At 41.9% G+C, this 12,994-nt stretch overlaps 1 protein-coding gene across 8 annotated transcripts in view; it reads right to left on the bottom strand.

The window, feature by feature from the left end:
* Positions 1-8,284: 8,284 nt before the first annotated feature.
* The window catches only part of HP1BP3 (heterochromatin protein 1 binding protein 3), a 36,828-nt gene continuing 32,118 nt past the window's right edge, over positions 8,285-12,994 (bottom strand). For all 8 annotated transcript variants that reach the window (XM_025278789.3, XM_025278790.3, XM_044938168.2 and 5 more), the window contains 3 exons: positions 11,992-12,103; positions 10,498-10,617; positions 8,285-10,059 (listed from right to left, as the gene is read on the bottom strand). In XM_025278789.3, the coding sequence (XP_025134574.1) occupies positions 9,765-10,059; positions 10,498-10,617; positions 11,992-12,103 (527 nt within the window). In that variant the 3' untranslated portion in view covers positions 8,285-9,764. The remainder of the gene's footprint in view (positions 10,060-10,497; positions 10,618-11,991; positions 12,104-12,994) is intronic.

The following is a 12,994-nucleotide window of genomic DNA, read 5'->3' as shown; positions in this document are numbered from 1 at the left end:
ATGGAGGTCACGTGACAGCCTTGAGCCCACTGATGAGAAGGATCAAGATGGTTTAGAGTTTGGTCCAGCTTTCCAGAAATCCCAGTTTATGAAACTCAGGGCACACGAGGGATGACGGGTTAATTCTTACAAGCTTTCTTAAAAGGCACGTAAATTTTAAATAGAGACCTTGCCAATTACTAGACCACAGTCCCCATTTTGAGACCCTTCAGAAACCAAAACTATTAATTACTGACTCTAACGAGTTCTGGAGTCACACAATTCATCCTGATGCCTACAATTAAAAACAAAAAAAAAAGTGACAGGAATTTGTTTTAGGTCAAAATGAAAAAAAGACCAAGGAATTAAGTTCAGATGGTGAAGCTAATAAAGCCAGAGGGGGAGTTTTGCCTTCTAAATCTTGCTCAGAAGGGGACAGAGGGTGAAGGTCTGAGTGGCAGGCGCTGTGGTAGGTCCCAGGGATACAGAGATTTACCACAAAAGTCAGATCTGGGAAGGTACATGTGTGGGAAATGCGTGTGACATTGACTCCTGACTTTGTGACCACCAAGGATCCTCTTCTTCTTGGTCTTCACTTATTCCTTCACTCAGGAATACATTTCAAAACTAAATGCATTTTATGGACTGGAAGTTCACTTCTTCATTTTTGTGTATCAGAGTAATGTAACTGCCCATCTGAGCTGGTCTTCAGGTTACCAAGTTCAGTGTACCTAGCTCCACCCAAAGCACAGAAGCTCTGATTTATCATGCATGTAGCCTCAGTAAAGCTACAATAGATCTATCAGCTCAGAGGTTTACATCAAGGAAAACACGTGTCAGCGGGAGCCAGCCATCTCCTGGGTGAGCCAAGCTACGTCCGTTCAGGGCAGCATGAAATGGCCACCACCACATAATTATCTGCCCCAGGAATCCAATCCTACATTCATGACAGCACAAGTCTTGGGAGTCATCAGGTAGAGAACCTCAACCGTCGGATAAATGACTCACTTTTGCAGGAAGACCAGAGAAATCATCTATACAAAGCAGGGGAAGGGATGACAAAGAAGGCAAGGTGGTGGGGTTGTGATCCCTGAACGTGTGAGGGCACACAGCCCTGTCTTGGCATTTCCTGATGAGTCAGTGACAATGACTAAGCCTCACCAGGTGTGAGCTTGCTATCACGATCTTCTCTTTTCACTAAAAATCCCAGAAATCTGGTACTGGAGTTGCTAGCTGATGAATGTGTGTGGGAAGTAACATCACATCATTTGCAAGCCCATCTCCAACAGCAGGACTGAAACGGGCGCCAAGATGGTGAGCTCGGAACAGGCCTTGGCACAGCATCTCACACGCATCTGGTTTTTAATAGCGTGTTTCCATGTTTCCTCAGTAATACCTCCCCACACTAGCAGCTACTTTCAGCCTTGAGCGCCTTCCTTTCCTTCTCTCAGGTGTCTCCCAGTGTCTGTCCCTGCAACTTAACTGTGCCTCCCCCTAATGACCTAGAACTTTTCTTTTTTTAAATTCTGAGATGTTATGGGCTGAATTGTGTCCCCTCTCCCCAAGTTAACATGTTGAAGTGCTAACACCTGGTACCTCAGAGTATGACTGGATTTAGAGCTAGGGTGTATAAAGAGGTAATTACATTGAAATGAGGTTATTAGGGGACTTCCCTGGTGGTCCAGTGGTTGAGACCCTGTGCTTCCAATGCAGGGGGCGCAGGTTCAATCCCTGGTCATGGAACTACAAAAACACCCCCTCCTCAAAAAAAATAAAAAGAGGTTATCAGGGTGGGCACTGATCCCATACGACTGCTGTCCTTTTAAGAAGAGGGTATTTGGACAGAGAGGAAAGACAATGTGCTGGCAGGGAGGAGACAGCCCCCACAAGTCAAGGAGGGGGCCTGCAACAGATCCTTCCCTCTCTCGGTGAAAGGAACTAACCTGCTGAGGCTTTGGTTCTGGACTTGGAGACTCCACAACTGACAATAGCTGCTGTTGACGCGACCTGGGCTGTGGTGCTTTGTTATGGCTCAAGCTGACTAACAGTGATTAAAATAAGACTCCTTTTCATCCAATCCCAGAGTGATCCAGACCACGGCACTCTATGGCGATTCCTCCTTCCGGTGTTTTCTGGGTGGCAGGGATTGTGGAGGTTCCAGGATCAGAGAAATGTTATCTAGTTCAACTCTCTCCTTTCCAGTTGAGAACTAGAAGTTTCCGCAGCTGGCCTGAGGTTGCACTCTTTTACTTCCAAAGGGGCACAGGCTGCAGGCACCTCCACTCAACCTCTCAGCCACAGTTAGAGTGGTGCTTTCGTGTTTTTGGAGCAGAGGGGCCGGGCACTCCCTGGGGACCACCTGGTAGAGCATTAGTGCCGCTGCTGCTTTATTTCTAGGTAATCCTGTATCTTAAGTGACTATTATGGACTTTGTACTTCCTTCCACTTATTACCAGTAACATAAAGCACTCCCTCCAATTCTCTGGAGATAAAACAAATGCCCCAGAAGTAAGTATTTAATCTTGTTGCGACCTGTACCCCATTTGAGAAGCAGAGAACAAGGAATAGTTCCAAGTACTTTTCCACCTGAGAAGTACAAGTCTAAAGAGGACCCCTCCCCAGAAACACTTGTGAGAGACTCGTCACAGACCAGAGTTGAGGGATGTACTTCAGAAAGCAAAGAAAGCAGGTAATATCGAATACTCGCCAAAACCCGGACTATGCTGAAAACAAACTGGTAAGAATATTTAGCAGAGATCTTTGAGAAGACTGCAGTGAGCAGCTGCAGTCTCCCCTGCAGTCCCCTCTTCAGCCACAGCCAGCTGAGGCCCCAGCTTAGGCCCAGGTGGCAGCTGATGCTGACCCTGGCCTAGGAAGGACTTCCTTCTCCTACCCAGCGGGCTGCCCTTCTCTTCTGCTCCCTGGCATTGCCTGCATGCAGCCCTGGTAACTCAAAAGCTGTACATGTTTTTCTTGTTCTTTTTTTTAACAAGCTCCTAGTGGTTTGAATGGAGAAGGCAATGGCAACCCACTCCAGTACTCTTGCCTGGAAAATCCCACGGACGAAGGAGCCTGGTGGGCTGCAGTCCATGGGGTCGCAAAGAATCGGACACGACTAAGCGACTTCACTCTCAATTTTCACTTTCCTGCATTGGAGAAGGAAATGGCAACCCACTCCAGTGTTCTTGCCTGGAGAATCCCAGGAATGGGGGAGCCTCGTGGGCTGCTGTCTATGGGGTCACACAGAGTCGGACACGACTGAAGTGACTTAGCAGAAGCAGCAGTGGTTTGAAAACCTGATTGGAAAAAAAAAACCTGTTCATCACTGCCATTTATGGCATGTCCATCTCATAACTTGTTGCCAGACACCTTGCTTCCTGAGCTGCCAGTGTATAAACCTGCTAGGGAAGGTGTGACGGCAAGGTGACTGGTCAAGTCTGCTACACCTCGGTCTGTGTCTTCTTCCACACTTGTTACTTGTTTAATCAGGAGAGATTTACCAAAATCTGTTTCTGAAAGTTGGGCATAATTTCACATACTTTGAGAACGTATTTGTAAGGATCTGAGATAGTGTGATTAACAAGTCTAACAACAGGAGCCTACAACGAATGGTAAACAACAGAGCTGAACTCGTGACACTGGATTTTGTCTTATTAAAAAAAAAAAAATCAGTCTCCTAAAATCCTAAAATGTCTTAGTAACCTTGGTGAATATGTTCAGTCTTTGATACTTGATAATCTCACACTGCCTTTGGGTGGCTATTCTAATAAAACAGCAAGAGTTGTGCATCTGAACCCCTCTATTTTATGGGAGGAAATTTAGCTCAGGAAGCTTGTCTTGGCCAAGGTCATACAGCTGCTAAGTGACACAGCCCCCAAAGACCACAGCTATGAATGTTCTTAGGATGCTAGGCTGAATGATACACTCTAACCAGGAGTCAATCCCAATTTGAAATTAACATCTATTCTACAAACTGAACCAGCAAATTTAAGTTATGCAAACAACATAAGGGATTTAGGTTTGACATGAGAATTTCATCAGAGCAAAAGCTCTCAAACAGTAAAATGGATGAGCAAGGATGTTGTGTAACTCTGGGTTTTAGGGAAGAGGACCTGTTGAGAGTTGGGCGAACAAAGCAGACGATAACGAGAGAGACTGGATGAGTAATGTTTCTTTCAGAATCAAGAGCAAGAATTTCTAATATTCCAGTTCATGATTACTAAGACGGTATCGTGTCCAAAAAATGCAGTTGTCAGACAATCCCCTTTCTGGAATTTCTCCTGGTAGGCCCCATAGAACACAAGTTCATAGTTTGTAAAGGGTGAGAGCACTGTTCACTAAGCAACGTAAAAGTTCTAATTAAAAAAAACAGTTCTGACAGAAGCTGTGGTTCTTGGAGGAAAAGCTCTCCTAAGTGTCAGTAGAATCTGCCTGGAATAAGTAAACCGTGAGGACCAGAGCCCCATGGCTAGGATCTGAGCGTGACCAAGTGCTTGCAACGTCCCAGGAGAAAAACAAAGACAACCAGAAACCTCCTTAGGACAGCCCAGCTAAAATCTCCCAGGAATCCAAGACCTAATTTGAATAGTTACCAAACTTAAAAGTCACACAGACTCCTACTTGGCAAATTTAATAATTTCATCTCATTTCTAAATCCCCTGCATTCATTGGGCTGTAAGATAAGGGGAGAATTCAGAAGTTTGAACAAAGGTCAAAGAGAGACGGTGGAGAAGAGCAGCTGGAGATGGCTCTGCACTCACAGGGCCTGGGTGTGGTTCTGGCTTGGCCTCTTACTATGTCCTCGAGTAAGTTTGTGAACCTCACCCTGTGCCCGATTTCTCTTCTGTAAAATGGGAATAATAAACAGTGACCATCTCATAGGATTGCTAGGGTTAAATGAAGTTAATGTACATACGGAGCCTGACATGTAGAAAAAATTCAGTTAGTGTTAGCTATGATTGTCACCTGAGAAATCTGAATGCAGGTCAAGAAGCAATAGTTAGAACTGGACATGGAACAAGAGACTGGTTCCAAATAGGAAAAGGAGTATGTCAAGGCTGTATATTGTCACCCTGCTTATTTAACTTATATGCAGAGTACATCATGAGAAACCCTGGGCTGGAAGAAGCACAAGCTGGAATCAGGATTGCCGGGAGAAATATCAATCACCTCAGATATGCAGATGACACCACCCTTATGGCAGGAAGTGAAGAGGAACTAAAGAGCCTCTTGATGAAACTGAAAGAGTGAAAAAGTTGGCTTAAAGCTCAACATTCAGAAAACGAAGATCATGGCATGTGGTCCCATCACTTCATGGGAAATAGATGAGGAAACAATGGAAACAGTGACAGACTTTATGTTTTGGGGCTCCAAAATCACTGCAGATGGTGACTGCAGCCATGACATTAAAAGACGCTTGCTCCTTGGAAAAAAAGCTATGACTAACCTAGATAGCATATTAAAAAGCAGAGACATTACTTTACCAACAAACGTCCGTCTAGTCAAGGCTATGGTTTTTCCAGTAGTCATGTATGGATGTGAGAGTTGGACTATAAAGAAAGCTGAGCACCAAAGAACTGATGTTTTTGAACTGTGGTGTTGGCGAAGACTCTTGAGAGTCCCTTGGACTGCAAGGAGATCCAACCAGTCAATTCTAAAGGAAATCAGTTCTGAATATTCATTGGAAGGACTGAAGTACTGACTCTTCAATACTTTGGCCACTTGATATGAAGAACTGACACTGGAAAAGACCCTGATGCTGGGAAAGATTGAAGGCGGGAGAAGGGGACAACAGAGGATGAGGTGGTTGGATGGCATCACCAACGCGATGGACATGAGTTTGGGTGAACTCCAGGAGTTGGTGATGGACAGGGGAGGCCTGGCGTGCTGCAGTTCATGGGGTCGCAGAGTCGGACACGACTGAGCAACTGAGCTGAACAGAATGATTATCACTATTATTATGTTAAGTAATAAGTCAAATAATGACACACTGTCAAACATATTCACCAAAGAGAAAGGACTCTGCTAATAAGCAAAGATTTAACAGCAATGGTGTTAATTACACATTTACATACAGTATCAAGAGAAAGAGCTGCCATTTTTGGACGAAAACAGCTTGTGAAGGTTACCTTTAGAAACCTCCTTTGACATACCAGTTGTTGAGAACTATTAACAGAAAGTTAAAACTAAGTTAATACATTTAAGTAGCCAAGGCAGAAACGTCCTGCAACAGAAAAAAAAAAAGCCATTGAGGTTAAGAATCTTGTGGAAAATGACAGTCAGAAGGCAAGAATATAGTAATACAACCGGCAAGGGTCAGTTTCTTAGACAACAAGGCCAGTGCAGTAGCGGGGTGCCCTTCAGCCTCTTTCCTGGCTTCAGAGCGTGCATCCGCCAAGCAGGCCCGGGCCCAGAGCGCCAACAGTTCCAGTTCTCAGGCTTCAGCTCTGCAGAACTGCGTGACCGTCTGTTCTACCGCAAAAATGCAAAAGCAACCCTACATGTTGGGAACAGAAATGTCAGTCAGAACCTCTGGGGAAAATAATTAATGATCTTTACACAATTAAGAACAGAATTTCTGGGACTTCCCTGGTGGTCCAGTGGCTGAGACTCCATGCTCCCAATGCAGTGGGCCTAGGCTCAATCCCAGAGTTCACGCGCTACAACTCAAGACCCTGTGTACTGCACCAAGCGTCAAAGGCCTGCACACCGCGACTCAGACCGGCACAGCCAAATAAATAATACATAAAATTAATAGATATTAAGAAAAAAACCTACCTCTTAAAAAAAAGTAAATAGAATTTCTCTTCATGGATAAAATTCGAATTTTTGCTTGACCCAAAGAAAAAGAAATATGATTGGTATAAGGGTAGATTAACAAGCCTAGACTGGGCTGACAAAATTTTACAAAAGAGGAATGACGGGAAAAAAAATGTCCAAGGTACAGGCACATTACCTAGCCCTTGTTTTCATGTAATTTCCCATTAGTTATAGCCAACAGACATGACAGATCAGGCTTCCTTTAGTTAAATCTCTGTGGATAGTTAGGATGGAGTTCTCCTTGTGTTTAAAGCTTCTGGTATAATTTTTACAAAAAGTCTCCATCCTTCTCTGAAGTGGTGTCTCTTCTCATTTGAGCTTTAAGAAGCAACACTCCCTCACCTAGCACCTTCTGAGACTCACCTATCAAAGGCTGTTTGTAGGTGGTTTAAGGACATGTCAAACACTGTAGTTGAGCTCACTAAAAGCCACTGACAGTACTGAAGCCACAGATCCAGGCCAGGAATTGTTGGGTTATCTCTTGAGTTTGGTTTGCTGTTTACTTTTCTGTAACTTGGAAGCAAAAATTGTGCATTCTGCTCCTTGAGAATGCCTGGAAGGGAAAAAAACCCAAACATCCCTTTATCTCAACATCAGGAAGGTACCTATCTTTGACAGCTGGGGATTTTCCTTGGAAGAGTGCAATGGCCCTTTTGTCTTTTCCCTTTACCTGATGCTAAAATCAGGGACAGTTCTGTCTTCACCTGAATTCTGTGAATTTAACAGAACGTCAGGGTGGAAAGGGACCTGAAACGATCTCAATCTCGCACTCTACGCCGGAGTGCCTGATACACGATATAGCCACCAGATGATTGTTCAGGCAATCTCTTTACAACAAAACATAGAAACCAACCGAAACCCTCACTTCCGATTCCAGAAGAGTAGAGAATTCTTAGCACAGGTACCTAACAACTATAATATTAAGAATTATTGGACTTCCCTGGTGGTTCAGTGGCTAAGACTCTTGAGCTCTCAATCCAGAGGGCCCGGGTTTGATCCCTGGTCGGGGAACTAGATCCCACATGTTGCAACTACAACTCAAATAAATAAATGATTTAAAATAAAAATATTAAAAAAAAAAATTATTACCTGCTAAATAGCATAACAGAAAATTAGATTATTTTCTGGAAGTAGGTCTAGGATTTATCAATCTTTTTGCAACGCTGTCTTTTTTTTTCTAGTTCAAGGACATATCTGAACTAAACATGAAAAAATGGAATTTATGACCTTGAAAACAAGGACCTTGATCAAATACAAAGTGATTTTTAAAAATCCCTTATGCACTGAATAATCAGGTTCAATGTACTAAAAACATTCACCATCTTTTTAAAAATTCAAAAACGCAAATAAACTGGAGCTAGTTGGAGCTTGTATTTAAAAAGGAAAATGGATGACAGCTAGTACAAGGAGCTGAGAAGGCTCAAAGTGAGTAAAACACTACTTCTGAGGAATTCTAGAAACTTTTAAATATAAGCTACAGTTCAGCAGCTTTTAAAATTCCATGTTTATTCATATTTTTCAAAATATATGTACATAAAAAAAGGAAGATTTACAACAGGAAAAGATTGCCTTACATGCAACACAAATTCCAATAAACTCATGATGGGATCACACATGATTCTGGATCTAACTCAAGCCAGTCTTCTCAAGTCCAATTCTCAGCCAAACCTCAGGCTGCAGACGGGATCCCAGGAGACAATGCAAATGGAATGGATTAAACAAACATATTTTGCCTCTGGCAGCACTCAGGCCAGAAGACATACACCAAAAAATTTAAGACAATTAAAATGTCAAGTGCCACAGGGAGGATAAATGATAACCAGAAATCAATATTTCTTAGGAAGCTAATACTATTTAACACAACTTCACGATACTAAAACAAATACAAATAAGGAAGGGTTAGGTAGTCAGGCTTCATTTGTTTTTTTCTTTTCTCTTTTTAAATAACTCAAAAAAGGAAGCCACTTGTTTGTTATCAAAAGTGCTGTGGAAAGAAAAGAGGGGAAAAATCCACAGATAAATTTGAAATATTTTAGCAAATTTTATGTTTTTCATTTCACGTTTCTACATTAGCAATGGTGTAACTCTCCAACATTTCCTTATAAAAAAGGGAAAGAGGAAGTGACAATCCATGCTCCAAATATTAAAAATATATTTAGCTATCTGATCAAGACTTTGTTTTAATTTTTGGTAACACAGGTGACACCAGAGATCACAACTTCAGTGCGCTCCTGTATCTCCCCTCAGCTAGCACCCACGTGCTGGAGAGGCCTTGTGCTTGCTGCTGTGGGATGCGGCACTCGGGGCCACTGAGAAATGCCTGGAGATGCAGCGATGGGAAAGCGGCCCAAAGGGGCCATGGATCCTCAGCATCTAATGAGATCAGGGTGCTTTTGGCCTGTTCCCAAAGCTAAGACATCTCTGTGTTTATAGTTGGAGAGAGAGAGGGTTAGCGAGTGGTTTTATAAATAAGATTAGTTATTACAGCTGTAAGTGAAGCCTCTAGGCAGGAGGCTTTAGATTCAGTCAGTGCTATACTGCCTCCTTTTTACATCCAGCACCTGACCATCATCCCATTCTTGATGGTTTCTAACCAACATAAAAATCTTTGTAACTGTTTAGATAAAACTGGAAGGAAAAAAAAAAAAGCCAAAGCTGACCATTAAAACAGAAAGAGGGCTAGGGTGGAGGGAGAAAAAAGGACAAGAACAGACTATACAATTCAGGAAAAGTCCAAAATTATGGCAGAAATTAAAATGACTGGGAGAGGGGAGGGGCAGGCACCAAGAACAGCACCTAAAGCTAACAAATGGCTAAACTGGTTTATTTATATTCCCTCCCCATAATGTTCATAGGGGAGGAAAAAAAAATGTAATTTTAAAAGCATCAAAACTAAAACAAATGCACACTGACCTTAGAAAATAAGATTTTGAATTCCACCATGATACCCTTTTTTCCTATAAAATTTACTTTTTTGCTTTGAATGATTTCTTCATGGTAGATTTGCCCTTGCCAGGCAATTTCACTTCCTTTCTCACACTGGCTGCAGGCTTCTTGGAAGAGCTACCACTAGGTTTCTTGATGACTGAGGGTGAGGGTCTGGCTTTCTTGGCAGGAGTTTTCGCTTTAGGAGGGGCTTTCTTGGGGAGGGGCCTCGCTTTCCCTCGTTGCGCAGCTGGGACTTTGGGTGCCAGCTTGGACCCTCTTTGCTTCATGGCTGCAGCCTTCCCTGGTGACTTGGCTGGGGTTTTCTTCTGCAACCTGTGAGAACCAAAGAGAGAAGGCAATCACTTATACTTGAGAGATTCACTTCACCGTGATGACGAGATACTTTGTCAGAAAAGAAACAGCACAGGTAAAATCACCTACATTAAGAAAAATATATGGGTTATAACCTTTCACCTAAAATTGTATAAAAATTCAACCAATTCCGGAAGTCTACATGTTTTTCCCAGAAAAATATGGAATTATTTTTCTTAAATAACCAAACTACACACTACACACACACACAGGTTTGACCAAAGACTAATTAAACATTTAGTGTTTCACAAGTTTAGAGCCTCTAAATTCTCAGGAGAGGGTAAGTTCAAACGTCACTCAGAGCACTGGAGAAGGATGCAGAGTTGCTGACACGCTTCTCACAGCCTCTCCTCTCACGGCCACTCTCAGCTCTAAGAAGTGTTTCCCACACACTCGCACCTTCTCTTCGGTGGTGGCTCTTCATCTTCAGAGTCTTCCTCTGATGAGTCATCTTCATCCTCATCCTCATCCTCATCTTTAGAATCATCTGGCTCTTTCTTTGGAAACAGAACTCCTGGGCTAGTAAGAAAAAATATTAGATAAAGAGAAGTCCCATCAGGACAAGAGAAAGGATGTGAACCTAGATATGCTCTTTCCTGGACATTACCCACTTCCTGCCACACTCCCCAATTAAGTCAGGTTAGGTTACAAATACCAGGTCACAATTTAACCTATTTTGAACACTCAAATGAAGTTATGACAAATCTATAAAAGCCTCAAACATAACTCATTCTCTACTTCCTTCCATTTAATAAAATTGACAATCACTTATTTAGTGAAGTTATTTAAACTCCTGATGTGTGTTCGGCACTGTATCAGCCACTGAACACACAGCAGTGAATGGAGCACACCGCAGTGTGTATTTTTTGCCCTTATGATACAAGACCTCATAAAGCCTGAATCTCTTCAAAGTTTTTGTGAAATTTAGCAAGGATTTTCTAACTTTTCTTTGTCCTTAATGATAGAAAACTTGGTACCACTGATTAATAAATCTTTAAATCATAACACTGCATGTACATGATTTTAAGAATTATATTTAAAGCTAAACATGTGAAAAATTCAAATACTGTACACTTATGTTTATGCACCTAGAGAAGGAAATGGCAACCCACTCCAGTGTTCTGACCTGGGAAATCCCATGGACAGAGGACCCTGGCAGGCTACAGTCCATGGGGCCACAAAGAGTCGGATATGACTGAGCTCCATGCACGCAGCTCCTGCACAGGAGGGTGTAGAACATGACTCAGCATGTTTATGCACAAAGAGCAATGTAAGAAAGCTGCACACTGTATGCCTGCCAAAACAGGTTTTAGTGCTAACTGTCATGGCACTTGACTGGAAATCAAAGTACAAAAAGGCAATAGCCTGGGCATACCAAAAAACACCTGGTCCATAGGAGGTGCTCAATAAATTTTCTAGTTCAATGAGAAAATAAGGCATGTATAACAGACAAGTTTTCAAAAAAATGTCCTGTCTCTATAGTAAGAAGAAGGCAGATTAGGATTCTTAGAAGTAGCCAATGCTCCCCCTACTTGGTACTGGGCAATTAAATAATCCTCTAATAATCTTCCTGTCATCATCATGTACTTTACTGCTTATTAGCAGGAATGAACATGCTAATGACCGGCCAAGGATCTCAAGGAACTCGCTGCTTGATTTCAGGAACACGTGGCTAACAATGGCTCCAGCAGGATAGGCCAAATCAATGCCCTGTTATTGTATGAAGACCTTCTGCTCTAAAACAATACTGCCTGAAGAAGTCTTTATTTTCAAGTACATTCAGCTCAGTGTAATGGTAGTAAGGGCAAATAAGTGAAGCTGCACCTGTAATCTGGAGTCAGATTTTTAAAAGTTGCAATGACCACTACTTCATATTATCAGTTGGGTGCTTACCTAGGATAATAGGGAAAACAGAGCTGGAAGGTGCCACTGAATCCTTTACCAGAGATTTGTTCCATCCACCCATTCTTTTCACATCTCTGCAGGGTTTTCTTCAACAAATGCACTGGACAAAAATTCAGAAATGAAGAAAGTATTTGTTTATTTGGATTTGATAATTCTCTCAACTACAATCTATTATACATTAATTTATTATGTACATTTATTATCCTGTCACATCCAGTATTCTGGCCTCAAGAATTCCATGGACTGTATAGTCCATGGGACTGCAAAGAGTCAGACATGACTGAGCAGCTTTCACATGCTAAATGAATTCTTTGTGGTCAAAGGGATTATTAATTTACTAAATTACTATTAAGTGCCCATAAATTTGGCAAGAATTAATTATAATGGGATGAGACTTCAGAGACCATTGTGTCAAATTCCTCACTGCACAAAGTGAAACAGTAGCCTAGAGACTAATGACCTGCCCTACAGTTGCACATAAATGGTAACTATTGACTTAAAACTCAATCTCTATTTCTATTCATTTAAATATTATTGAGTGCCTATAAGTACTGATAAGCACTTAGGGGAATGTCTATAAAATTAAACCATATATCGCATGAATCAGCAAATAGTTACAAAACAGTATCACGGCTCCTAAAGGCCTCACCAGTCCTCACCTTTTACACAAAATCACAAAGCATTCCTTCATAACATTAAAAAATACATACTGCATATGTTAAAAGTCAACATTAAGACCTTGAAATTAAGTGTTTCATTTAGAACAATATATTCTAGTTTGCATTTTCTGTTACTTCATTTCCATGTTCCTCATCCTACACCATTGAGCCTACTCTCCTAGTTTAGTGAGGAAATATCTCTCACTAATCCGTAAATGATAATGCTGCTACAGCAAGGTTTCTAACCTCAATCATCACCTGACAGGGCAAATATGTCCACTAAAAAGTATTTTCTGTACAGGGGTTAAGTCAATAACAAATCACATAAGTAG

This window comes from Bubalus bubalis, chromosome 2, assembly GCF_019923935.1.
Source record: "Bubalus bubalis isolate 160015118507 breed Murrah chromosome 2, NDDB_SH_1, whole genome shotgun sequence".
In the NCBI taxonomy this organism is placed as follows: Eukaryota; Metazoa; Chordata; class Mammalia; order Artiodactyla; family Bovidae; genus Bubalus; species Bubalus bubalis.
This window is presented reverse-complemented; position numbering and strand designations above follow the sequence as displayed.